This window comes from Papio anubis, chromosome 17 (genome assembly GCF_008728515.1).
Source record: "Papio anubis isolate 15944 chromosome 17, Panubis1.0, whole genome shotgun sequence".
Classification (NCBI taxonomy): Eukaryota; Metazoa; Chordata; class Mammalia; order Primates; family Cercopithecidae; genus Papio; species Papio anubis.
In genome coordinates this window covers 42,608,220-42,635,290 of record NC_044992.1, presented here as the reverse complement: position 1 = coordinate 42,635,290, position 27,071 = coordinate 42,608,220, and the positions used below count along the sequence as shown (strand labels likewise).

At 53.5% G+C, this 27,071-nt stretch overlaps 1 protein-coding gene across 2 annotated transcripts; it reads left to right on the top strand.

Moving 5' to 3' along the window:
• The first annotated feature begins 7 nt into the window (after positions 1 to 7).
• On the top strand, positions 8 to 25,175 carry LOC116271056 (integrin alpha-3-like). Of its 2 annotated transcripts, none has more exons than XM_031657566.1 (23): positions 8 to 584; positions 7,877 to 8,004; positions 8,325 to 8,404; positions 11,851 to 12,100; positions 14,362 to 14,448; positions 14,845 to 15,052; positions 15,524 to 15,720; positions 17,417 to 17,505; positions 17,645 to 17,781; positions 17,949 to 18,035; positions 18,961 to 19,028; positions 19,101 to 19,237; positions 19,827 to 19,976; positions 20,081 to 20,178; positions 20,472 to 20,619; positions 20,877 to 20,945; positions 21,541 to 21,620; positions 21,702 to 21,779; positions 22,321 to 22,423; positions 22,573 to 22,755; positions 22,943 to 23,065; positions 23,771 to 23,884; positions 24,816 to 25,175. In XM_031657566.1, the coding sequence occupies exons 1-23, from the start codon at positions 385 to 387 to the stop codon at positions 24,933 to 24,935; spliced, it is 2,934 nt and encodes a 977-aa protein (XP_031513426.1). In that variant the 5' UTR covers positions 8 to 384; the 3' UTR covers positions 24,936 to 25,175. The 2 variants fall into 2 exon arrangements, with proteins under 2 accessions (XP_031513426.1, XP_031513427.1); XM_031657567.1 differs by lacking the exon at positions 8 to 584 and adding an exon at positions 659 to 2,033 and having other exon boundaries at positions 24,816 to 25,173.
• The last annotated feature ends 1,896 nt before the right edge of the window (positions 25,176 to 27,071 follow it).

The window sequence follows — 27,071 nt, the reverse complement described above, 5'->3', positions numbered from 1 at the left end:
GCTCCGCAGGACCCCTCCCTCCTGTCCTCCTTGCGGTCGACCGGTGCGCTTGCCAGATCCGCCGCGAAGCCGGGATCGAAGGCAACAGCGCGGCCAAGGGGGCGCGGCCGGGACAAGCTGGGGGCCGGTTGCCCAGGGCAGGGACGGCGGCGACCCGGCCGCTGGGGAGGCGGGAAGATAGACCCACGGATCTTAAGAGGGGATCCGAGAGCGCAGCTGTGAAACTGGCTGAGGCTGGGGGCACGAAACCGATCAGCACTACGGAGCGCAGCGGCCGGCGGGTTCCAGTGTCCTCCGGCGGCGCGGGGAGCAGGTGAACAGGTCCTCACGCCCAGCTCCGCGCTCTCACGCGCTCTCGCCCGGACCCCGCTCCCGCTCGCAGCCATGGGCCCTGGCCCCAGCTGCGCGCCCCGCGCCCCACGCCTGATGCTTTGCGCGTTGATGGTGGCGGCCGGCGGCTGCGTCGTCTCCGCCTTCAACCTGGATACCCGATTCCTGGTAGTGAAGGAGGCCGGGAACCCGGGCAGCCTCTTCGGCTACTCGGTCGCCCTCCATCGGCAGACAGAGCGGCAGCAGCGCTACCTGTAAGTGAAGCTGGAGGCTGTGGGGTGGGAGCGAGAGTGTGCGTGCGGGGGATGCGGGTCCGGAGCGGAGTCGGAGTCCGGGGCAGCTGGCCCTTGGGAGCCAGGATTAAGGGGTCGGTACCCAGGCGGCCCACTGGCTGCTGGGGGTTGGCGGGAAGTGGAGGATTGGGTGTGAGGTCGGGCAGTAATCATTGGCAAGTGCTGACGGGGCCAGAACCTGTCTGGACGTCACCCCTCCGCCCTTTAGATCTCTCCTGAGAGCGGAAGTGGGGTCCCGGTGACTGAGTCCTCTCCCATTCTGTGAACCGAGTACCCAGCACTAGTCTCTTCTCTCCAGGGCTGGGAGCTGGGGTAAACTGCAAGATAAACACCCAGCGGACCCCCCTTCCCCTACGCTTGGGGGAAAAATGAGCATATGCATTTAAGCACCTCGCTGGTAGTCTGCGGCCACGCCAGCCACACCCTCTGCAGAGCCAGACTGGATGGCCTTCTCAACCGCTGGCTTGGCGGATGGAGGGTGAGGTGATGGGTGAGTCTGGGCGTTTGGAGCTGTCCATACGCTCCCTCTGACGCCTTGAGGATAGCGGCAGTGGAAGAGAGAGGAGGACTTGTCCCAGCTCTGGCTGCGTCTCCTCCTGCCCACCCCCAAGCAGTGGCACTCTCCCCACAGACATCCTCCCTGCATTCCACGGATTCGTGTTGGATCTTCAACCCTGAGTGTGTTTGTTTTGGTTTGAAGAGGGAAACAGTGTTTTTCTCTTTCTTCTGTTCTCCTTCCCCAACAGCTGCAAGGAGGAGGGGAAGAGCTATGCATAGGGGAGGAAGGAGGAGGAGGTTGCACCCAGCCGCCTGGATCCCCCTCACTCCACCAGACACACTCATGCCCAGTAGCATGTCCAGGATTCAGAGAGGTCTCTCTGCTGTGGCCTCAGAGCATGCCGAGGTTGGCGGCTGGGGAGGTGAAGCTGTCCAAAGAGGGATGGTGGTTAGGACAGGTTAAGCAGGTACCATCCACCTCTTTGGGCTGGGTGATCTGCCCCCTCCTAGCCTCTACCCCCACCTGGCCTCTGACCCCACTGAACAAGAAGATGTAGTCACATTCAGGGTACACTGAAATCTCTCCCTGCTCCTGTTGGGGCCTGCAGAGATTGAGGAAGTTTAGAATGTCCAAAGTCCAAACTCTGCCCCTGCCTTGGTTCTGCCCTCCTGACCTAGCCTGCCTACCTGGACTTAACCTCAACTCCATCTTGCTCTTGCAGAGGCTAGGGCTACCACACCCTTCCCAGCCTGGCCCCAGCAGCTGCCACCTGGCCTTAGCCAACCCTCTATCTTTTGGAGATCCTGAGCCACCAGGAGCACACGTTTCTACATCAGCACTCTCTCTGCCCTAACCAAGAAAAAGATTTTCAGACTTTCAATGCCAAATCTGCATGATATAAGATAACATAGGTAAAGAGATCAGACTGGAAAGAAAGAGTCGATAATGATTCCTCAACCCCTCCCCCTTTTGCCTGGTGACCTTGAGCAAGGTCCCCTCCCTGGGCCAGGTTCCCCTCCCTGGACCAGGTTTCCCCCAAAAGGGGTTGGACCTGGATCTAGTGCTCTTTCCCACTGCTGCTGGCCTGTGAGAGTCAACTTGATATGGTAGAGGGAGAAGAGGCTTGGAGGTCCCATGGCCAGTGTCCTGTCTCAGATCTGTTACCAATACCTGAACCTGAATTTCCTTACGTGTTGGAGGGAGGGGAACAGCATGCCTTCTTTTGGGATGTTAGTGGGGCTGTAACGAGATGAAGTGTGTAAAATCCTCTGCACATGTGCCTTTCTCCAAGGAACACCTGAAGGCTCTTGCGCTGAGGCCAGAACCTGGATGCATCCTCATTACCCATGAGCCCCCTCCAAGGTGGCTGAGCAAAGGGGTTCTACTTTTCTCTCTGGGAAACTGGAGCTGGCATTCAGCCTGCCAGGAGCCCAGAAGGTTCTAAAGCTAATGAACCTCTGAGGGGCAGGAGTTCTCTCCCTTGAGTATCCTCAGTCTTTCCTAATGGTGGTTCTGTGTCTTGGCCCTTCATCTCACTGAATTCAACCCCTCGGCCATTCAACCCCTCGGCCATTTGGGAGAGCCAGCTGGGCTTAGCTGCAGCCAGCTGTGTAGCCAGATGCAAACAGCTGCCTGAGTGCACAACTCAGAGGAACTAACTAGTAAGACGAGCTGCAGCCTCATATTCTGTTAGCCTGAAAGTCTCTTTGGAAAAGCGGGATCGTTCATGGTCTTGGATAGGCTCTTAAACTGGGGTTCACAGAAGGTTTTCAAGAGATGCAGGGACTCCCTGAAAGTATACCCCAAATCGTAGTATTTGTCCACTGCCCTGTGGGTGGGAGGAGGGGAGAGCACAGCTTTCTTGTTCTCCATTCAGAAGGCCTCAGAAATGGTTAGAAACCCAGGGTGGGACCTTCTTTGCTGCCCCATCACCTTCATCTCTGGACTGGGGTTCCTGGCCCACAAGATAGGGGGCTCGCCCTAACCCAGGGCCCAATCTGCTACTCTGTGGAAATGAGGGGTAAGGAGCAGGCAGAGGACCAAGTGCTCTGGGCTTCTTGGCAAAATGCATGAGGGGTTCCTTGGAGGGACAGGGACTGTTCTCTGGGAGGTGGTTACTGACACCATCTCTTCTCCAGCACCTGCTCTGACATTCCTTCCTGGGAATCCAGGCATTCTGGTCTGGTCTGACCCTGTGGGCCTATGGGGATACCGCCGGTCCTTCTCTTTCTTTCACTTTTGCTTGGAAATGAGGGTATCTGGGAAGCCCAGGGCAGGGTGGCTCCTAGAAATAAGGTCATGCCTGAGGTACACAGGATCCAGGCTCACCTGCCATGCTGTCCTAACCTCATGTTTCCCTGGGCAGGGTGGGTGCCTGGCAGCCTCCAAGGCTTGTGCCAGCAGAAATGGGCACAGCAGCTGTGGCTGGAGGCAGAAGGCCTGCACTTGTAGTAGGTTTTACCCAGTGACCAGTCTAGGCCAAGAGGCTTTCAACTGGGCAGGAGTGGGAGAAGCCGGATCTTGTCGAAAAAGAAGCAGCGAAGGGGGCTTGGTCAGAACTAAACAAAGAAGGAAGAGGATCCCCTTTGCCGTAAGAGGGATTGAGGTTAGATGACACTTAGAATGCCCTCGGGAGTCAAATATAGGAAAAGTACTGAAGAGCCAAGGAAAGGGAGAAGAACTGAGAAAAATGGCCTTGTTCTTTTTTTATCTGAGGCTTAGCCAAGGCTCTTTTTCCTGCCCTTTCTCGTTCTCTCTCTCCCTCCAGCTTGTTGCTCTGGTTCTAGGGCTGAGTCACCAGTGGGGAGGGGGGCTGGGTGGGCAGCAAAGGAAGAGTAGGGAAGGATGGGGAGGGCTGCAGTTTCAGCTCCACGGAGCGGCCTCTGGGGAGACGGCTAATTCGGGCAGCAAGGTTGGCATAGAGCTGGAATCCAGGCATCCCAGAGCCGCCCCTGCCCCCTCTCTGGGGCTCAGAGGTGGAGCAGGCACGCTCCCCACCTGCCTCCTGGCCTGGGGTGGGAGGGGAACACAGGAGGCTAGGTACCCAAGGAGTGAGGCCTTGCTGTGTTGGCCTGAGTGCTAGATCCTTTGGCCCCCTCTGGAATCCTCCCATGGAGCCACCAAGTGCCTTCCCGAGGTGACAGAATCTGGGAAGGTGAATCTTACAGGCTGCTTCTCTGAGCATTACCCCACCCCAGTGGGGGCCTTTCTCCTCTTTGAGGTGAGCCAACCTGGTACCTTGAATTCTCCTGGATACTATGCCCCGCCTTTCTTTGATTCTTCTGCTTTCTCCTTGGCTGTTCCATTAGCTTTGAACTGCCCCAAGGGGAGTGATAGGGCAGGGGTGAGGAAGGGCTTTTTCGGAACTTGGAGCTAAAGGCTCCACAGAGGCCAAGAGGGGCTGTTTGGCTGGAGCCAACGGGAGGGTGAGGAGGCAGCTGTTGGAAAGCCCTTGAGTAGTCACTTCACCCATCCCACTCCATCTGGGGGGCTGGGGGTCTCTGCTCCCCCGAGTCCAGCCTGACTCCAGGAGAGGGGCAGTCCTATCTCGTGTCTTCCTTGCTCTAAGAGCTGCATCTAGGCATCTCTCTACCTAGTCTCCCTCCTTCTGGCTGCAGCTGAGGGGATGGGCTCAGTACCGCTCTGGAAGGGGTCAGCTTTTGGATTTTGTGATCTGGACCAGACCCAAAAGTAGATGGCCGGCAGAACTGCTCATTTGCATAATTATTTGCATTTCATTTGCATGTCAGTAAGGTCCCGCTCACCTTCAGGATTCTCCAACCCTCACCACACACACCTGGGTATGTGTGGCTGCAGGAAGCTGGAACCACCCTCCGCATACCACCTTCCCCCATCCATGCGCAGGCCTCTGGCTGTAGACCCATTGGATCCTGGGCTGGGAGCCAGAGGGCCTTAAAGGGCCTCTGAGTGGGCCAAGTGGAAGCTAAAAATACTCTGGGGGGGTGAAGGGGGGCTCCCTCTGGAATCTCTGAGGAGGGAGGGGCCTGGGATGTGGGGCTGGGATTAGGGCACTAGCCCTGCCCCACCCTCTATCAGTAGGCATAAGACTGGTTCCAGGCAACAGGCAAGAGGGTATAGGTGGTAAGGGGAAGTATTTCAATCTCATTGACATGCGTGCCCAGCTCTGCCTGCTCAGTTCCTCGGGAAGTTCAGAGGAGGGGGTCCCTTAGCCCCTTACTGGCTCAGTTGAGGGGGCTGGGAGGGCATGGAGACCCTCCTGCTCAGCTGCCTCCTGTATGATAACATGCTCAGGGCCGTAGAGTGGCTCTAGCTGCCAGCACTCCTGTCCCCACCCCAGTGATCACCTGGTATCCTCAAGCCATGGAAGTCTTCTTATGTCTGTCCCCTGCTCTCTCTAAACCACCAAAGGAGTCTCTTCTTTTCCCTCTGATCCAGGTTCCCTAACATGCCAGGGCAGAAATTCCTGGGTCCAGCCAGGCACAGTGGTTCATGCTTGTAATCCCAGTACTTTGGGAGGCCGAGGCGGGTGGATTACCTGAGGTCAGGAGTTCGACATCAGCCTGGCCAATATGGCGAAACCCTGTCTCTAGTAAAAATACAAAAATTAGCTGGATGTGGTGGCGCGTGCCTGTAATCCCAGCTCCTTGGGAGGCTGAATCAGGAGAATCACTTGAACCCGGGAGGCGGAGGTTGCAGTGAGCGGAGATTGTGCCACTGCACTCCAGCCTGGGTGACAGAGCAATACCCTGTCTCAAAAAGGAAAAGAAAAAAAGAAATTCCTGGGTCCCTGGAGGGAGGGCTGGGGTCATGCTAGGGCCAGTCCTGATGCTACAACAAATCAGACCAACAATGCTCATACTAACTATGGCTTCATATCAGAACACCCTTTTGCAGAATAGACCTATCTGTTCCTCCAGCAACCCTGGAGGTCAGCGGGAGAGGGGCTGCCGGCATTTTACAGATGAGGCACTCAGGGCTCAGAGGAGGAAAGGAAATTGCCCCTTCAGGCAGAACAAACCCTAGACCCAGGTCCGTGGGTTCTCAGGCTGAGCTGCTCCTTTCCCGCAGGCTGTGGCTCCCTTCTCTCATCTGTCAGGCACGCCAGAGAGCGGACGTCCATGGGTGGTCAGGCAGAGGATTCATCGAGACCTTCCCAGCCCAGACAGAAGTGACTCTCCAGGCCTGGCTGCCACCCTGGCCTCCTGCCAGCTTCCCTGGCCAGGAAGCTTCACCCTTTCTCCCAGGAACACTTCCCCAGGGTGAGGTCTGAGCTGTAGTCTTAAAGTACAGGCAAGGTCCCACCCCCTTCCCAGCAGCCTCAGGCAGTACATTCCTAACTCCCAGTGGGTGGAGACACCCCAGGCCCCAGCATGCCCAGGCCCTACCCCGCCTACTCCCTGCAGCCCACACTCACAGGTCCCAGGCAGGAGCTACAGGCGTGGCTGTTGCTTGGCACTTCCAGACTGGCAGAAGGCCCAGAGCCCAAGTTCTTAGCTGGGAGCTGTAGAGTGATAGAGTTGCTGGGGCCAAATGGTGGGGCACCTGGGAGGTGTCTCCCACCTGAGAAGGCCAGGGCCATCAGGATTGAGCAGGGAGGGGCTCCTGGCAGAACATTTAGAGGCTGCAGGGAGGTGATGTGGGGAGAAGAAAGTCTGGTAAAACTGAGTTCTCAAACTGGGGTACACTAGATTCCACCAGATGGTATGTTGTGGGCAGAGGAATCTACCTTTTTAACAAAGATCCCTGGGGTTTCTGATGACCCAAGGCTTGTCCTCTAAGATGGTATTTCAGGGCCAACCCCTGCCTCTCTCTGCTCCAGCCACCCCTCTGGTATGGGACAGGTTGCCAGGGTCCTAAGCATCCTTGTAGGAACTTGCTGTCGGCATCCCCAAAGATGGAATCTGGGCAGGCTGGGGGCAAGGCAAGAGCCCTTGCCCACCCCACCTGCTGCCCGCCCACTGGGAACTCTGCTCTGGGGCCACATTGTCCAAAGTGTCAGGTACTCATCCCAACCCCTACCTGTGTGTCTGTCTTAAGGTCACTGGAGAAGGATATTGGACATCACCCAGGTCACTTAGGGGCCCAGGTCTCCAAGATCTGAGTCCCCAGATGGCTTCAGGAGGAAAAACCCAGGGCTCTGACAACCCAGCCCCCTAAGTTCTCCCCTCTGAGCCCACAGAATTTGAACTCTCTGCCAGGATTCCTCATCTTGCTGTCTTCTGGTCAACCTTCATCTCAAAAGCCAAAGCGTTGCTTCCAAAACTGAGATCTGGCCATGTCATGCCCCTGCCTAAAATCCCTCTGCGGTTTCCCCTAAGGCTGTTCCCAGCCTGCCTTTGTGTGCCTCCCCAGAGGCTCCTGGACTCCAGCTATGCTGAGGGCCTTGCAGGTCTCTGAATCACCCTGCTGGCTCTTGCTTCCTGGCCCTGCACATGTGTGCCTTTGCCCACGTGGCCTTCTCCCCTTCTTCACCTGGAGAACCCTGGTCATCGTTCCCAGACTCAGATTAGGTCACCTCTTCTGCTGGCCTCCGTGACTGCCCCCTCAGCCCTGAGCCTTAGCTGCTGTGCTCCCTGCTTCCCCCTCCCGGGGCACTTCCTTCCAGTGTCTTTTTTCCTTGCCTGCCTTCCCTTATGCTGGACACTTCTGGAGGGCAGGAGCTGGGGGTCTCCTGGCACCAACAATCTGTAAATGTATGTTGAATAAATAGCAAGTTGTTTGAAGTGGGGCTTGAGGAGTCTGAACCCAGACCCACCTCCCTCCCTATCCCCAGGCTCCTGGCTGGTGCCCCCCGGGAGCTCGCTGTGCCTGATGGCTACACCAACCGGACTGGTGCTGTGTACCTGTGCCCACTCACTGCCCACAAGGACGACTGTGAGCGGATGAACATCACAGTGAAAAGTGAGGGGAAGAGGCTGGGGAGGGGTGCCGGGTCAGAGGTCTGGCAGAGGGGTACCGCAGAGAGAATGGCCTAGAGGAGATAGAAGGCCTCACCCAGCTTCTAGTCACTTCTTGTCCAGCTGGGAAGAGGGTGCCCTAGAGGAGAGTGGGGCTGGATGGGATTGGTGGAGCTTAGAATAATGACGAGCTGGAGAAGGGGAATTGGGAGGGCTGTCCTGTGGGTGGAGGGCCCAAGCAGGACCCACCCCTGCCCTCTGGAGGCTTTGGGCACTGAAGTATGGGTGAGGTTCTCTGGTTCATGATCCCTCTGGTGCCCACAGGTGACCCTGGCCATCACATTATTGAGGACATGTGGCTTGGAGTGACTGTGGCCAGCCAGGGCCCTGCAGGCAGAGTCCTGGTAAGTGGATGCTCAGTGTCGGCTCCCCTACCTCTCCCTGGCTCTCTCCTCATCTCCTAGAGCTGGGAGGAAAGAAGAGGGCAGCAGGCGGGTCCACGGCGTGTGTGTGCTGGGGACTGCACACAAGTCCCTTCCTGTGGCTGTGCATCCCTCGCTCCCTGCACTCCTGGGGAGGGAGGGAGTATCCTGTGCTCTCCCAAAGCCAGGCACGGCCTGAGTTCTCTGACTCATCCACTTCCTCCCCATGCCCACACTGGGTGCTCAGCCTTCGTGGGAACAAGCCGAGGGAGCTGAGGGAACTGCGAGGAGGAGAAAGGGCAGAGAGGGCCCCAGGCGGCTCAGCACTGGCTGGCGCTCCTTCCTGGGAGGCTGACTGCCGGAAGAGGCGCAGCCCTGCTGACCCTGGCTCACCCAGCTCTGGTCTGGGGGCTAATCAAATGTGTCACCTCCTGCCCACATTCTACAGTGCCAGCCCCTGAGTTCTCCATTTCTGAGTCCCAGATAGACATTCCCCCCACCGCCCCATTTTTTTCTCTCTCTGTCTGTTTTTGTTGTTGTTATATTCAGAAAGGATTTTATTAGTTCACACACAGAAGAGTTCTGGTTAAGGCTTGCCTTGCTCCTGGTGCTAGTATGATGCCACCAGGATGTGAGGTATCTCAGGCACTTAACTCTGTGTTCTTCGTGTTGCCTCCATCTTTGATAGGCAGTCTTTTCGTGGTGCATGAATGCAACAGCTTCAGCTTTATCTTCTTTGACCTTCAAGTTCTGTAGTTCTGGTAGATATCTGATTACAACTCATTAGCTCTGACTATTTCAGGTGCTCTTCTCTGAAACAATTACTGTGGCCAAGAGAATGCAATACTTATGCTTTCTTCAGACATGAATTATCAGTATCCAGATAGGCACATAAACTCAGTCTTAGAATGTGCTTCTTTGATGTCAGGTTTTTCTCTTGCCTTGATAGTTTCACATGGCTGGGGAAGCCTATCACGGTGGAAGGCAAGGAGGAGCAAGTCCCATCTTATGCTGATGGCAGCAGGCAAAGAGAATGAGGCTCTCTCTCTCTCTTTCTCTCTCTTTTCTTTCTTCTTTCTTTCAAGATAGAAGACTCCTAGCTGTGTGCGGTGGTTCACACCTGTAATCCCAGCACTTTGGGAGGCTGAGGCTGGTGGATCACGAGGTCAGGAGTTCAAGACCAGCCTGGCCAATATGGCGAAACCCTGTCTCTACTAAAAATATAAAAAATAAACCAGGTGCAGTGGTGCCCACCTGTTGTCCCAGTTACTCGGGAGGCTGAGGCAGGAGAATTGCTTGAAACTGGGAGGTGGAGGTTGCAGTGAGCCAAGATCACATCACTGCACTCCAACCTGGGTGACAGAGCAAGACTCCATCTAAAAAAAAAAAAGAAGAAGACTTCATCTCTCAACCAGGCTGGAGTGTAGTGGTGCCATCTCAGCTCACTGCAGCCTTGACTTCCCAGACTCAAGTGACCCTCCAGCCTTAGCCTCCCAGGCTAATTTTTTAAGTTTTTATAGGGACAGGGTCTGACTGTGTTGCCCAGGCTGGTCTCAAACTCCTGGGCTCAAGTGATCCTCCCACCTTGGCCTCCCAAAGTGCTAGTGCTAGGATTTCAGGCATGAGCTACCATACCTGGCCCTATTTTTCTTTTTCTTTCTTTCTTTCTTTTTTTTTCTTTTATAGATGAGGTCTGGCTCTGTCACCCAGGCTGAAGTGCAGTGGCACGATCATAGCTCACTGTAGCCTTGAACTCCTGAGCTCAAGTGATCCTCCTGCCTCGGCCTCCCACGTAGCTGGGATTATAGGCAAGAGCAACAATGCCTGGATTTTTTCTCATTTTAAAAATTGATGTGGCCAGGCTAGGTGGCTCATTCCTTTAGAATGAGGCAGGAGGATCGTTTGAGCCTAGGAGTTTGAGACCAACCTGGGCAACATGGCAAAATTCCATCTCTACAAAAAATATATAAATTAGCCCGGCATGGTGGTGTGTGCCTGTAGTCCCAGCTAGCTGAGAGGCTGAGGTGGGAGGATCACTTGAACCCTGGAGAGAGAGGTTGGAGTGAGCTGAGACCATGCCACTGCACTCCAGCCTGGGTGACAAAGTCGGACCCTGTCTAAAAAAAACAAAACAAACAAACAAACAATGGAAAAAATTGATGTAATGTTTACATATAGTGAAATGTACAGATTTTAAACTTCAATGAATTTTTACAAATGTATATACCTGTATAACCAAAAATATATCTTAAAATCACTCCAGAAGGTGCCCTTGTAACCCCTTCTAATCATTTGCCACCCCATAAGCCATCGCTGCTGTGATTTCTGTCACCTTTGAACACTGTTAAAGCTCCAGGTTGGCATCAGTTCACTGAAATGCTTTTTTGAGACCCCTGTTATGGATGGCTGTGGTCTAGGAGCCCATTTAAAGTGATTCTGCACCCTGGATCCTTTAGCAGTTATTTACACCATTCATTCAACAAATATTTGGTGAGCCCCTACTGTGTTACCAAACACTGTGCTATTCCTAGAAGCTTAGCAGTGACTAAGGCAGGCTCAGGCATCGTGCTGGTAGAGCTCACAGCTAGAAGGGACCACAGAAAGCAAGTAAACAAGAACCAGGGCCTATTTTTGGACTTTGCCTGCCTCCAGGCTGTTTTAAGTCACCCTATTCTGGCCCATCAGTTTGCCCAATAAATATATACTGAGCAGCTAAAGTGCACTCAGAGAAGCTGTGCATAGATTCTCCCCTCTGTGAAGCAGCACAGCATGTGCTTAAGAGCTCAGATTTTGGAAGCAGACAGGCTTGGTTTGAATAGTCTCTGCTTCTCTCTAGATATGAGATCTTAGGCAGGTTAACTGAGCTCTCTGTGCCTCAGTTTATCTAAAATGGGGAAAATAATCATTCCTACACCATAGGGTCACTAGCAGGCTTAACACTTAATATGTGAGGAGCTTAGAATTGTGCCTGGCATATAGGAAGCACTCAGGAAGTGTTAGCTGCTGCTATTACTATTACCGTCATTGTAATTATCATTTTAATAACGGTCCTTTCATTAAGAGGACAGGGTTATCTGGAAACGGCAGAGCAGTAAGTTCCTTAATCTCTCTGTTACTAACCCCTTCTAGACCAAGAGCCTGAACCCCACAGTCTCTCATCCTTCCCTGCTTTCCCTTTGCTGAGATCTGCAAGCCACTCTCAAATCCACACTTTACAGCTTTCCAAAAAGTGTTCCTGACCCTCAGAGCAGATTTCTAAATTCTGGAAAGGAGATGCAGGTTTAAGTATCACTGGGAGAAGAAGGAGAAGCCAGGAGATCTCCTTTGACTCCTGTTCAGCAAAGCCAGAGGCTTACAGGGTAAAAGAGACAGCTGACCCGGGTCCCTGTGCCTGACTGAGGCTGCCTGTGTTTGGGGGGGGTCCCCAGGTCTGTGCCCACCGCTACACCCAGGTGCTGTGGTCGGGGTCAGAAGACCAGCGGCGCATGGTGGGCAAGTGCTACGTGCGAGGCAATGACCTAGAGCTGGACCCCAGTGACGACTGGCAGACCTACCACAACGAGATGTGCAACAGCAACACTGACTACCTGGAGACGGGCATGTGCCAGCTGGGCACCAGCGGTGGCTTCACCCAGAACACTGTGTACTTCGGCGCCCCCGGTGCCTACAACTGGAAAGGTGGGGACCATGGGGCATGGGGGAAGAAAGGAAGAGCAGAGACCACCCACCCCCAGTTAGCCACTGGGACAGCTGGCCTAGACCATCCACACTAGAAACATGACCTCGTGCCAATATCAGCAACCACCATGACTTCTACTGTTTTAAAGCACCTACTATGTGCCAGGGGCCTTATACATATGATGTCAATCAATCTTTTTCTTTTCTTTTTTGACATAGGGTCTCACTGTATCACCCAGGCTGGAGTGCAGTGGCACACTCATGGCTCACTGCAGCCTTGACCTCCCCAGGCTCAGGTGATCCTCCCACCTCAGCTTCTTGAGTAGCTATGACCACAGGCATGTGCCACTACTAGGCTAATTTCTGTATTTTTTGTAGAGTTGGGGTTTCACCATGTTGCTCAGGCTAGTCTCGAACTCCTGGGCTTAAGCAATCCACCCTCCTCGGCCTCCCAAAGTGCTGGGGTTATGGGCATGAGCCACCACGCCCAGCCTCAATCATTTTTAAAATACTCTTATGAGGCAAGTATTATTATATCCATTTTACAAAAACAAAAATGAAGACTTAGAGAAGTAAATTGCCCAAGGCCAACAAAGTTATGAAACCTGGATTGGAATACAGGTCCACCTGATTTCAGTTTAACCATTTACAAACTAATTCTAAAAATAAAACATGCTCCTGGTAGAACCACTACATAGTACAGTAGGATTTGGTAAAAATAAAGTGTAAAAGTGTTCTTCTTCCCCCACCCTTCTTTCTATTCCCTAATGTTAACAGTATATTGCGGGTCCTTCTAGATTTATTTTAGAATAATAGGTATTGACAGGTGCAGTGGCTCACGCCTGTAATCTCACCACTTTGGAAAACTGAGGTGGGGATCACTTGAGCCCAGGAGTTCAAGACTAACCTGGGCAACATAGGGAGACCCCGTCTCTACAAAAAATTAAAAAATTAGCCAGGCGTGGTGGCACACGCCTATCGTCCCAGCTACTCAGGAGGCTGAGGTGGGAGGATTGCTTGGGCCTAGGAGGTTGAGGCTGCAGTGAGCTGCGATTGTGCCATTCTCCTCCAGCCTGAGCAGCAGAGCAAGACTTTATCTCAAAAAACTAAATAAATAAATATCACTACTTTCTCTCTTTCACTTATCAAAAGTCATGGGCACTTTTTCATGTTGATATATGTAGGACCATCATTTTAGAGGGTACAGAGTATTTTCTTGTAAAAGACGATGCTTGTAAAAGACTACACTACACATGGTCTCACAGGGGGTGTCTGACTGCTTATACTCCCTCCATCTCTTTGCCTCCCTCCATCACACAGGTTGTAGCAATAGTGACCCCTTTTCCCTTACTGAACCTTTGTTGTTGCAGAATCAGCAGGCAGAGGAGCCTTGAATCTCCTCTTGACCAACAGGTAGCCCCAGGCATAGTCACAGCTCTGGGCTCACTGAAGGCTGAGGCCTCTGCCTCCTCTTCTGCTCCTGCCTCCCACCCCCTGGTCATGTCACACCTTGGCAGGGTCACAGATACTCTCCAGCAGCAGCCCTGGGTGCAGGGTCCAGCTAGGCAGCCCAAGTTTGGGGTCAGGACCAGAAAGAGGTAATGGTGTGGAGTCTGACCTCAGTGTCTAGAGAGTGGGGAAAGCCATCTAGCTTCTAATATCCAGGCGCCTGAATGATTAAGTTCTAGCCATGGCTGTAACAACCAGCTCCCCATGGGATTATGAGCAGGGTCAACTTGCCTCCCGAGTCTCACTTTTCTCATCTGCAAAACGGGGGTCATAATTTCACCTCGAAGAATTGTTAAAATAGGCCAGGTGCAGTGGCTCACACCTGTAATCCCAGCACTTTGGGAGGCTGAGGCAGACGGATTACTTGAGGCCAGGAGTTCGAGACCAGCCTGAACACTGTCTCTACTAAAAATACAAAAATTAGCCGGGCATGGTGGCACACGCCTGTAATCCCAGCTACTCAGAAGGCTGAGGTAGGAGAATCACTTGAATCTGGGAAGCTGAGGTTGCAGTGAGCCAAGATCACACCACTGCACTCCAGCCTGGGCAACAAGAGCGAGACTCTGTCTCAAAAAAAAAAAAGAGGAAAAAGTAATTGTTAAAGAGGATGTGATTTATAAATGGCAAAGTGCTCACCAATAAAAGGGGTTATTATTATCCTTGTTGGGTGGGGATGGGGGTGGGCTGGACATGGTAGAGGAAACCAGTGGTGACTTATACCCCCTACTCTCCCTCCCTCAATCCCTGTGAAGGAAACAGCTACATGATTCAGCGTAAGGAGTGGGACTTATCTGAGTATAGTTACAAGGACCCAGAGGACCAAGGAAACCTCTATATTGGTGAGTACAGTAGTGGTAGCCCATCGAGTGATAGAGGGGAAGGGGGCTTAGTCCGTGGTGGAAAGGTGAGGCCAGAGTGCAGTTGTGACTAATGGCATTTAGTTAAACTAGCACATGCAGATTGACCAGCACCTGTATGCCAGGCCCTGTTCCAAGCTCTCAAGATGCAAAGTTCTTGCCTTTAGGATACTCACAGTCCAGTGTCCAGGCAGAACCAGGGCTGGGATGGGGCATGGCTGCTGGCCATCTAGAGTCTACTTACTTGCCCTACTTGGAATAGTGGGATAGAACATCATGGTGGGGGGCAAACCAAAGGAGGGGATAGGGAGATGGGTCCAGAGTAGAAAGAGACAAAGTTGACTGGGACCTTGGTTGAACATCTTCCCTCTATCCCAGGGTACACGGTGCAGGTAGGCAGCGCCATCCTGCACCCCAAAAACATCACCATTGTGACAGGTGCCCCACGGCACCGACATATGGGCGCGGTCTTCTTGCTGAGCCAGGAGGCAGGCGGAGACCTGCGGAGGAGGCAGGTGCTGGAGGGCTCGCAGGTGGGCGCCTATTTTGGCAGCGCCATTGCCCTGGCAGACCTGAACAACGATGGGTGAGAATCTAGGGACATCCTCTGGGGCCAGGAGAGCGATGGGTGGGGGAAGGCTTACCTAAGCCAGGTCAGGGGAGTGGAGGATTTGCAGTTGTACAGCTGTCTGCATGTTGTTTGCAGGGGTTTGCAATCAGGCTTTATGGGAGTCTGGGCATTTGCACATGGCATTTGTGGGACACCTGCATATGCTTGTTTCTGCTTGGGATTTGTATGCTTCAGTGGATGTGGGTTGTTTGGGTTTGATCTGTGCCTGCATGGCATCGCCATGACATATGTCTTCTATCTGGGGAGTCATACTGGCATCTCCATGTCCTTCCCATGCACATGTCCTTCCCACCCATGACCTGTGGCCAAAAGAGCCATTTACAGAGCCCTGTGCCCTGGCACAGTCACGCCTGTCAAACAAGAGCTATGCTGCGTATTGGAGGCTGACCTCACACTCCCATTTCCCTCTCCTTCTCTCCTGTGCAGGTGGCAGGACCTCCTGGTGGGCGCCCCCTACTACTTTGAGAGGAAAGAGGAGGTAGGGGGTGCCGTCTATGTCTTCATGAACCAGGCGGGAACCTCCTTCCCTGCTCACCCCTCGCTCCTTCTTCATGGCCCCAGTGGCTCCGCCTTCGGCTTATCCGTGGCCAGCATTGGTGACATCAACCAGGATGGATTTCAGGGTATAAGCCAGCACCCCTCCCCCAGCACCCCTGCTGACTGAGCGCCAGCTGCACACCAGGCTTGACAGGGCCCACAGATGAGACAGGATTGGGCCGGACCTGGGGAGCTCGCAGCAGTACTAGAGAGAGGATGTGCAGGTGTGCAGAGGGAGCAACAGAGGCAAGCTCAGTGGCCTCCTGGAGGAGCTTGCATGCTGCTGTGCAGCCAAGGCTGGGCTGAGAGTGCACAGTAGAGAACTGATGGAACACAACATGGGCATGGAAACTGGCCTGGTATACTCAAATCTAGCGGGTGTGGAGTTTTCACATCAGAGAGGAGGCTGAAGAGGGAGTGGAGTGGGGTGGGGTGAGAGTGGATGCTTTGAAAGCCAGGCAGAGTATCTTAGGGATTTATATTTGGGTAATGGTGATGGTGGGGTGGTGGGGCATCCAGAGAGAGTTTTAGGGCACGGATGTGATATAATAACTTTGTACCCTGAAGGATGATTCTGGAAGGGGTATGGGATGAGTGAGTGCAGGGGTGGAGCAAGGCTAGGGGAGTGAAGATCAAGAATGTAATATCTCAGGTGAGGGATGATAAGGAATGGGACAAGGTGGGAGCTCTGGGTATAGGGGTCCTCATAAGTGTTCTGCAGGACTTGGGAACCAATCGGACCTGGGGTATCAGGGGCAGGGGCAGACCCAGGGCTGGAGTCAGTGCCACAGGGGCACCTGGCTTATCTGAAAGTCACTTTGCTGATAACCTCAGTTTCCCAGGACATAGCTGAGAATGAAGAGGAAGGCAAAGGAGCCTCTGAAGACCCAAACTAGGTGCCAGAAAGTTCAGTCAACAGAGGCCAAGCGTGCACTGTGGAAGTCATTTGGTTTCTGCCTGGGACCTGCTTCCGCTCTCTTTACAGGGCTTACTAACAAGCTTGGCTTGCTGATTCCCTAGGCCTTATCTGATCCAAAGCTGCAAACTGGGAAGAGTTCAGTTTAAGAAGATAACCCAACACTTGGGGTTTATTTGTGGAGATAATGATTAGAATGTTAAAAGCCTTGACACTTTCAGTGATGTTCGCTGTAGTGTTATGGTTAAAATCCCAGCCACTGCTGTGAGACGGACCTGGGCTCAAATTTCCTCTTCTCTACACTCACTGGTTGTGCAACTCTGGGTTTTTGGAGTGTCTCCTCATCTATAAAGTGGGGGGACAGTAGTACCCACCGCACAGTACTCTCGTGAAAATTAAATGAATAGCTGGGTGTGGTGGTGTGTGCCTATCCTAGCTACTCAGGAGGCTGAGGTGGGAGGATCACTTGAGTCCAGGAGGTTGAGGCTGCAGTGAGCTATGACTGTGCCACTGCACTCCAACCTGGGTTACAGAGAGAGACACTGTCTTTAAACACACACATGCAAACACACACACACACACACACACACACACACACTGAATGCTTGACAACTATCTGGTAGAGTCACCTCCCATCTCCTGAACCTACTTTCCTACCCATGATAGGAGGAAGCTGGGCTTCAGATGGTCCCAGTGTTCATCCTGAGCTGCAGAGCTCTGCTCTGTCCCTGATGCTCTGAGCATTGCCCATCCATCAATCAGGCCAAAATCAATTCTGTGCTGGGCTCCATGGCCTGGAGCACAGAGTTAGGGAGACGTGGGGCCTGGAGTACCTGGGTGACCCTGTCTTGCCTTTTCTTCTGCAGATATTGCCGTGGGAGCTCCATTTGAAGGCTTGGGCAAAGTGTACATCTATCATAGTAGCTCTAAGGGGCTCCCCAGACAGCCCCAGCAGGTACAGAGAGACGGGGATGGGTCTGCTGCCCCCACCAGCTGAGATGGGCCTTCCTTGCTTTCCTTCACCGACCCCTTCCCTGTAGCCCCCTGGGCCCTGCTTCCCAGAGCCTGCCCCCACCACTTTCCCCTGCCCCCAGGTAATCCATGGAGAGAAGCTGGGACTGCCTGGCTTGGCCACCTTCGGCTATTCCCTCAGTGGGCAGATGGATGTGGATGAGAACTTCTACCCAGACCTTCTAGTGGGAAGCCTGTCAGACCACATTGTGCTGCTGCGGTGAGCCAGGAGGCCAGTGAATAAGGGTCTTTCTCTTCCTCATCTTTGTCTGCACGGATTCCCATCTCTGTCCATGTTTGCGCCAGCTCCTTGGAAGCCTGGGCCCCAACTCTGGCCTGGGGCAGGCAGGAGGCACTGATATCTGTCTGGCGCTGTTGTCTCTGCAGGGCCCGTCCCGTCATCAACATCGTCCACAAGACCTTGGTGGCCAGGCCCGCTGTGCTGGACCCTGCACTTTGCACGGCCACCTCCTGGTGAGATTGCTCTGCCCACCCATTCCTCTTTTATTTATAGGCAGGCCAGGAGGGGCCCCAGCTCCCAAACCCCTCCCCTGGCCTCCTGACATCCCACCTTTAGAAATTTGATTCTTAGGGCCAGCATTTGCCCTCTCTACCCAACCTCATTAAAAAGCAAAATTCCTTGCAAGAGGTAATGAATGAATTAGGGGGCAGTAGAGTATAGTGGTTCAAGGTGGGAGCTCTGGACGGCCTGGTTCAAACACCAGCTATGCCAGTGCAGGGGTGGGGATGGGCTCTGGGAAGGGGGATGCATTTAAGTGCATGGATATGAAGGAGAGTCTCCTCAGGCGAATTATTAATCCCTCTTAGGCTCCGATTTCTTGCTTGTAGAACAGAATTGATAATAACTGATTCACAGGGTTGTTGTGATAATTAAATGAGACAATATACAAAAAGTCCTTAGCACAGCACTGTGTATACCCTAAGTGCTGAAAAAAACGTTAGTTGCTAAGAAAATGACAGTAATGATGGCAATGACCCCAAGGTCTTTATGTGAATGAGGATTTTGGATCAGAAGGCAAAGGCAGACAGAGCAGGGAAATGGGGTGGGTGGTACAAGGAGACCTGGACTGGGGATTGGTAGACCTGGGTTCAAGACTGGGATGGGCCACCTGCTGACTGAGGACTTTCAACAAGTTCTTCTGGGCCCTGGGCCTCAGTTTCCCCATTAGTGACCTCTAACCCTGTTTTCTTTGGCTCTAAGGGGAGTGGAAGGGAAGGGGCCAGGGATACCACAGACCTGCTTTGTGGACTCCCCAGTTTTGTCCCTGCCTCTCTCCAGAAGGGCCTCGGTTTCCTTTTGCCCAGTACAGAGGCGAGAGCTAGGGCCTGGACGTGTGTGTCCCACTGTGACCCGCCCTCCTGTACATCCCTCCAACAGTGTGCAAGTGGAGCTGTGCTTTGCTTACAACCAGAGTGCCGGGAACCCCAACTACAGGCGAAACATCAGTGAGTGCTGGGGTGCAGCATAAAAGGGGTACACTCCCCTGGCCCCTTGCTGACCACCCTGTCTACCTGTAGCCCTGGCCTACACTCTGGAGGCTGACAGGGACCGCCGCCCGCCCCGGCTCCGCTTTGCTGGCAGTGAGTCTGCTGTCTTCCACGGCTTCTTCTCCATGCCCGAGATGCGCTGCCAGAAGCTGGAGCTGCTCCTGATGGTGAGGGAGGAGCAAGGGGCAGGATGAGGGCTCCCAGGTCCCTGGAGGAGGTGGCCAGTGTCCCCCTAGATCAAGGGTGAGGGACAGGGGTCTCCCCAGAGACAGAGATTGGGGATGTCGGTTTGGAAGGCTATCAGTGTGTAGGAGTACAGTGTACAGCACCCACACATGAGGAGAGATGGATACCCTTGGGGTGGGGATGGGGCCAAAGGGCTTATTACCTCCAAGAAAAGTGAGGGGTGTGGGAGCTCTTGGCTCATCCCACCTCTGGGAAAAGGGGTCCCTGAGTAGGGAGCAAGCTCAGTCCGTCTCTGGGACATCAGGGTGGAAGGGGACAGCTCAATCTGGGGACCCTGTGAATGGGGAGGTGAAGGGACCTCTGAGGAGGAAAAGCCCTGTCTCTCCTCTTGGAGGGTCAGGATGGTAGGAAGTCGCAATTTGGCGACCGGACTAGAGGGAATTCAGCCTAACTGTCAGGTTTTCAGGGTGGAGGGGGGTCCAGCTCTTCTCTGGGGTTCAGGGTGGTGTGAGGATTCAGCTGAGGCAGGGAGCAGTGCAGGGCCGGGTTCAGCTCACCCTCTCTCCCCAGGACAACCTCCGTGACAAACTCCGGCCCATCATCATCTCCATGAACTACTCTTTACCTTTGCGGATGCCCGATCGCCCCCGGCTGGGGCTGAGGTCCCTGGACGCCTACCCGATCCTCAACCAGGCACAGGCTCTGGAGAACCACACTGAGGTGGGTGGGGCTGGGGCCTGGACTGGAAGACCAGGGGCCAGGAGGGCGGCGGGGCGAGAGGGCACTGGGGGTGGTACAACCCTCACACCTCCGGCCACCCCCAGGTCCAGTTCCAGAAGGAGTGCGGGCCTGACAACAAGTGTGAGAGCAACTTGCAGATGCGGGCAGCCTTCGTGTCTGAGCAGCAGCAGAAGCTGAGCAGGTAGCTGTGGGCCGCGGGCCGCGCTAATTGCCCAAGGGTGGGGCGGGGCCTCATTGACTGGCAGGGTGGGGGCGGGGCCTCATGGCACGACGAGCCTGAGGGACAGGGCTTTAGCGGGAACAGGTGGAATGGTCAGAAACGGGGCTTTCTTCTCTAGGTGCGACTAGAGGGCGGGGCCTGGCTATCCCAAGATGGGCTTTTCTCACCTAGGAGACCCCAGGAGTGGGGCCTAGTTGATCCACGAGGGCCCTGGGGGCGGAGCTCTTGGCTGAGTCCTGGGCTCCTACTCTTAGGCTCCAGTACAGCAGAGACGTCCGGAAACTGCTCCTGAGCATCAACGTGACGAACACCCGGACCTCGGAGCACACCGGAGAGGACGCCCATGAGGCACTGCTTACCCTGGTGGTGCCTCCCGCCCTGCTGCTGTCCTCAGTGCGCCCCGTGAGTGCCCGCCGGCCGGCCCAGAGCCCAAGCAAGGCTCCCTGCGTCTTTGCATCCCCATATGCGTGTCCTGTGCAGGTGTCGTCGTCTGCCACGTGTCCCCCTCCTCTGGTCTGGGCCTTCTCGGGGAACTTAGCGTCTCTGCTGCTTGGAGAACCCGGCTCTAAAGCTCTAGGGCTTCTGACCCTGCACCACGGAGGAGGGAGGAGAAGCCCTACTTTGACCTGACCCTGACGTTATTCGCCTTCTTTCCTCAGCCTGGGGCCTGCCAAGCTAATGAGACCATCTTTTGCGAGCTGGGGAACCCCTTCAAACGGAACCAGAGGGTGAGCACTGGCCACATCCTCCCAGTTCTCCTGGGTCCCAGGCTGCTCCTCTGATGAGCTCCTTGTCCTTCTAGCCTCTGCCTGCCTGCTTTCTGGGCTCCCTCGAAGCAGAGAGCCACAATGCAGGAGGGGAGACCCAGTAGAGGGTGAGAAGAGGCCCAGAAACTAAGACAAATGGGGCTGCTAGGGAGCTGTGCACAAAGCTAGAGCAGGTGGAGGGGAGGAAACCAGTCTGACCAAGCACCAACTGTGTGCCAGCCCCTGAGCCCAACACTGTGCTTCTTTGATATGATATAATTCTCACAGCCTTCTGAGGAGCAGATGCTCTTTTACAGAAGAGGAAACACACACTTAGAAAGTTTCAGTTACCTGCTCAAGGTTATGTAGCTCAAAAGTAGCAGAGATGTGACCCGCCGGACAAAAAGGGAAAGGGAGACAGAGGCGAGGTGGAGAGGTGGAGGCCCCTCGCCCAGAACAGGAGGAGGAGGAGAAGGCCAGAAAGCCAACTAGAATAGTGTGCAGCCCCTCCTTCCCCATGACGTCACCCCCGCTAGGCCTCAAATGCTACTCTCTGCCTCCCTGACCCTTGTGGTAGATGGAGCTGCTCATCGCCTTTGAGGTCATCGGGGTGACCCTGCACACAAGGGACCTTCAGGTGCAGCTGCAGCTCTCCACGTGAGTGACCTCGAGAAGCCAGTCTGGGTTGGGGCTGAGGTATCCTGGATCACCTTCCTACCCCCTGCATTTCTTCTGAAGGTCAAGTCACCAGGACAACCTGTGGCCCATGACCCTCACTCTGCTGGTGGACTATACACTCCAGACCTCGCTTAGCATGTGGGTACCGCTCTCCACCACCCCCACCCCAGCCTGCTGTGCCTGAGCTAGGGTTCCCTATCCCCAAGGTATCTCCCAAGCTCCTCTGACCCCTCCCTTGGCCCAGTGTCCTCAGGCCTCCACTTCCCCTAGGTCATCCTTTCCTTAACAACAACAATCACTGTCATTATTATTACTATTACTGTTCCAGCTGTAAAGCAGGCAGAGGTGGAGGAATCAGCAACAGGGCTAAGGTGTTGTCCCTGCCATTTTATAAGAGCTCATTGTGCTAAGGATTTTATATACATCATCTCAATGACTTCTCACAGCAGCCCTGTGATACAACAGCTGTGATTAAGGCCATTTTACAGATGAAGAGACTGAGGCTCAGAGAGGATAAATAGCTTGCTTGAGTCCATAAAGCTGGTAAATGCAGAGCTGGGGTTTCTATTGAGGTGCCTGATGTTGGAGGGGCTACAGTTAACCAGCTTTGTTGCCCACCACCTCTGCTGGGGCCCTGGTCTCCTGTCCCCTGTGACTCCAGGATCCTTCCTACCCCTAGGGTAAATCACCGGCTACAAAGCTTCTTTGGGGGGACAGTGATGGGCGAGTCTGGCATGAAAACTGTGGAGGATGTAGGAAGCCCCCTCAAGTACGAATTCCAGGTAAGGGGCTCGCCGGGGTCCTGGGCTGGGGACTTCTAGGAAGGATGATTTTTATTTTTTCTGGGGTCTGAAGGTGGGAGGGTTGGGGGTTGGTAAGATGGAGGTGGTTTTCCAGGAGATAATGACTATGACACATCTTTTGCCCACAGGTGGGCCCAATGGGGGAGGGGCTGGTGGGCCTGGGGACCCTGGTCCTAGGTCTGGAGTGGCCCTATGAAGTCAGCAATGGCAAGTGGCTGCTGTATCCCACGGAGATCACCATCCATGGCAATGGGTCCTGGCCCTGCCAACCACCTGGAGACCTTGTCAACCCTCTCAACCTCACTCTTTCTGTAAGGACACTATCAGGGATCTTTCATTTGCATCTCATTTGCTTGCTACCGGGCAGAAGGGCCAGTGTCTTCCCCTCCCTCCCCTCATACCTCTTTGGTAAGCTGTCTCTCCCGCCCTTTCCCCTCTGGCAACCCTGCTCCCAATTCTTCCTCTGCCCTGCCAGCAGATCTCCTATCTCCTCTCCAGGACCCTGGGGACAGGCTGTCATCCCCACAGCGCAGGCGGCGACAGCTGGATCCAGGGGGAGGCCAGGGTCCCCCACCTGTCACTCTGGCTGCTGCCAAAAAAGCCAAGTCTGAGACTGTGCTGGTGAGTGGCCAGGGCGAGGTTGGAGGGGATTGCACCCACCCCATCACAGGGTGCCTGGGCACCAGGGTCACACAAAGCAAGGGAGACCTCAGTGTGATGAGGTGATGAGGCCCCCGCTCTTGGAGCTTCCAGACAGAGCAGGGAGCCTCATCTGCCCTCAGAGGGTTCCCCACTCTGATGGGGGAGCATCGAAGACAAGGGACCAAAGGAGGAGACACTGGCTCTGCTCCAAGGAGCCCCAGCCTGTTGGGGGCGATAGAGCTGCTCAGAGCCTTGGTTGGCAGGAGGCAGTGTCGGGCAGGGCATGGTGGGTGGTGCGTGTGCCCTCTGCAGGAAGGGAGAGGAGAGCCGGCCTGGCAAGCTGGTTGAAGCCTAGCTGGGTGGAGAGTGGGAGGGAGGTGGTGTCCCAGAGGCAGGGAGCTGGCTGGGAAGCAGGTGTAGGAGGTTAGGCCCTGTTTACACAAGCAGGGGCCAGATTCCATGTTATCCATGCGCCTGGCATTATATGAGCTTGGCCCAAACAGTGTGTCTGAAATGCATAACTGTGAGGTGGCGGCGGGGGTGTGCATGAGTGAAAGGATGTCAGACCCCTTTGGGTCACCCAGGGGTGAGACAAAGCCTGGGAGGGGCAGGAGGTAAGAAGTAAGGCACGAAGAATCTGGAGACCTGGACTATGTCACATTTCGTGTTCCCTGCCCGCCTCAGACCTGTGCCACAGGGCGTGCCCGCTGTGTGTGGCTGGAGTGCCCCATCCCTGATGCCCCCGTTGTCACCAACGTGACTGTGAAGGCACGAGTGTGGAACAGCACCTTCATCGAGGTCAGTGCCTGGGTCTGAAGGTCTCTCCTACCATCCACCCTGGTGGGGAGAACCACAGGGAGAGGGCGAGGCCAGGGTCATAGCAGGGCTGTGTGTGTGCGTGTGTGTGTGTGTGTGTGTGTGTGTTATTTGCGTGTCTCTGCATGGATGTGTACGTGTTTGTCCCCAGCCAAAATGACCTCTCTTGTGTCCATTATTCTGTTGTGTATCCATTGCTTTCCCACCTCCATGCCTTTCCCCAGGGTGTTCCTTAACCCTGGAATGCTCGTTTCTCCCTCTTTTATCTCTGTGTGTAAACCCCTATTTAGTTTTCAAGGTCCCTGTCAGATGCTTCACCATCAGTGAGGTCTTTTCTGGCTTTTCCAGCTGAAAATGACCTCTCTTCCAACGGCCACCCACCTAACTTTCTCAGAAGCCACACACACCATTTATCACGCTCGACTCTGGGTTGCAGTGCCTCATGTGCCCACTTTCTCATGCCATCTAGACCAAACTTTTTCTGTACATGACTAGATTAGAAATCTTTTCAACTTGGCGGGCCACAGAGTTTCTGTTGCAACTACTCAGTATTGCCAGTGCACCACACAAACAGACATAGACAAATGAATGGGCGTGGCTGTGCGCCAGAAATACTTCATTTACAACAGCAGGTGCCAGGCCAGATTTAGCCCACGGGCCTGACCTAGACTGTGACCTTCATTGTTTCGGTTGTCCCCAGCATCCAGCACAGGACCTGACGCACAAATGAATGAACAAATAAATGAATGATGTGCGTTTGTGTGTGGAGGGGAGGCCTGGCTGACAGATCCTTTGGGGTTCTGTTTAAGGATGCTACCTGGTGGGAGGGTGATGGGGTGGGGATGCTTAGGGTTGGAGGGAGGCTCAGAGGAGTGTCAAATGTTCCTCTTGACCCACCCTACTCCCCATCCAGGATTACAGAGACTTTGACCGAGTCCGGGTAAATGGCTGGGCTACCCTGTTCCTCCGAACCAGTATCCCCACCATCAACATGGAGAATAAGACCACGTGGGTGAGTGCGCGTGTTCACTAGAACAGCAGGCTCCAGCCAGAGCTTGGGAGTACAGGGCATCTTTTAAGAGCACATTGACGCACTTCAGCCATGTGGTTCTCAATCTTGGCAGCACGATAAGAGTCATCTGGAGGAGTTCTGGTGTCTGGACTGCACCCAGAGCAATTAAACCTGAGTCCCTGGGAGTGGATTCCGGTATTGCTGTGTTTAAAGATCCCCCAAGTGATGCTAATGTGCAGCCAGGGCTGAGAACCACTGCATTAGCTTCTTTGATCTGCACATGTCTCCATGAAGAGTAGGGCTGGGATCGCTTCTCTATTTTATGGCTGAGAGACTGAGGCCTAGAGAGACTTGAGTGGCCTCCCCAAAGTGTCACAGCTTGTTGGGGGCTGGAACGTAGGCCTCCTGATTATCTCACCCATTGTCACATCCACTATGGACCTGTGAGCTTCTGGCCATAGGCAATATGTATATATAGAGAGAAAGGCAGGACATTTAGGCAGAACAGAGGGAAGTTCGACCGTGAGAATCTGGTCAGTATTAACAGATGATATCATCATCTACATGGCAGAAAAGATAATCAATGAAAAAGCTATTATTTTATTTTATTTTGCTTCAGAGACAGGGTGTCACTCTGTTGCCCCAGCTGGAATGCAGTGGTGTAGCCCCAAAATCCTGGGCTCAAGAAATCCTCCCACTTCAGCTTACTGAGTAGCTGAGACTACAGCCATGTGCCACGATGCCCAGCTAATTTTATTTATTTATTTAGAGACAGAGTCTCGCCCTGTGGCCAGGATGGAATGCAGTGTTGCAATCACTGCAAGCTCCACCTCCCTGGTTCATGCCATTCTCCTGCCTTAGCCTCCTGAGTAGTTGGGACTACAGGCGCCACCACCATGCCCGGCTAATTTTTGTATTTTTAGTAGAGATGGGGTTTCACCGTGTTAGCCAGGATGGTCTCAATCTCCTGACCTCATGATCCACCCGCCTCGGCCTCCCAAAGTGCTGGGATTACAGGCATGAACCACCGCGCCTGGCCTAATTTTTTATTTTTGGTAGAGATGAGGTCTCACTGTGTTGCCCAGGCTGGTCTTGAACTCCTGGTCTCAAGTAGTCCTCCCACCTCAGCCTCCCAAAACACTGGAATTACACCGGCCCAAAAAGCTATTAGACCCAATAAGAGAATTCAGGAAGTCCAAGAAGTCAAAAACAAGATCAAAATACCCAAACCCCTTAGGTTTCCTACATGCTATAGCAATAACCAATCAAAAGTATAGTTGAAAAGATCCCATTCAAATTCATCAGAAAAGTGATAGAGCATCTAGGAATAAATACAACAAGAAATGTGCAACAAAAACTTGAGTAATGGTTAGAAAAAAGTTAGTATTGTATTATCAAGTTGTCAGATCTTCCCACTCAAATTATTCCAGTCTCAGTAAGATTCAGGAAACTTAAAAAAGAAGTTCCCAAACTTGAATCTGAGTTGCATCTAGAAGAATAAATATAAAATTGCTAATAATTTGTTGTTAAAGGATGTAAGTGAAGATATGTGGGAGATACTTACAGGGAGATGAATACAGGGTTGGCTATGTACATTATTGTACATTTCCTAAGATAAATTATTGTAGTATAGAAGAGGTAGAAGAAGGGCCAGAAAGATCAGTGGAACAAAATAGAACTTTATGATACAGATGGCATTTTTAATCCATGGAGAAAGGTAGATTATTAAGTAGTGTTGGGAGAACCCATTTGGAAAATAAAGACAAACCTCTACCTCACACCATAAACAAAAATACAGAGTTAGATTAAAAAAAAAAAAAAAATATATATATATATATATATATATTTATATATATATATATATTTTTTTTTTTTTTTGGGATGGAGTCTCGCTCTGTCGCCCAGGCTGGAGTGCAGTGGCCGGATCTCAGCTCACTGCAAGCTCCACCTCCCGGGTTCATGCCATTCTCCTGCCTCAGCCTCCGGAGTAGCTGGGACTACAGGCGCCCGCCACCTCGCCCGGCTAGTTTTTTGTATTTTTTTAGTAGAGACGGGGTTTCACCAGGTTAGCCAGGATGGTCTCGATCTCCTGACCTCGTGATCCGCCTGTCTCAGCCTCCCAAAGTGCTGGGATTACAGGCTTGAGCCACCGCACCC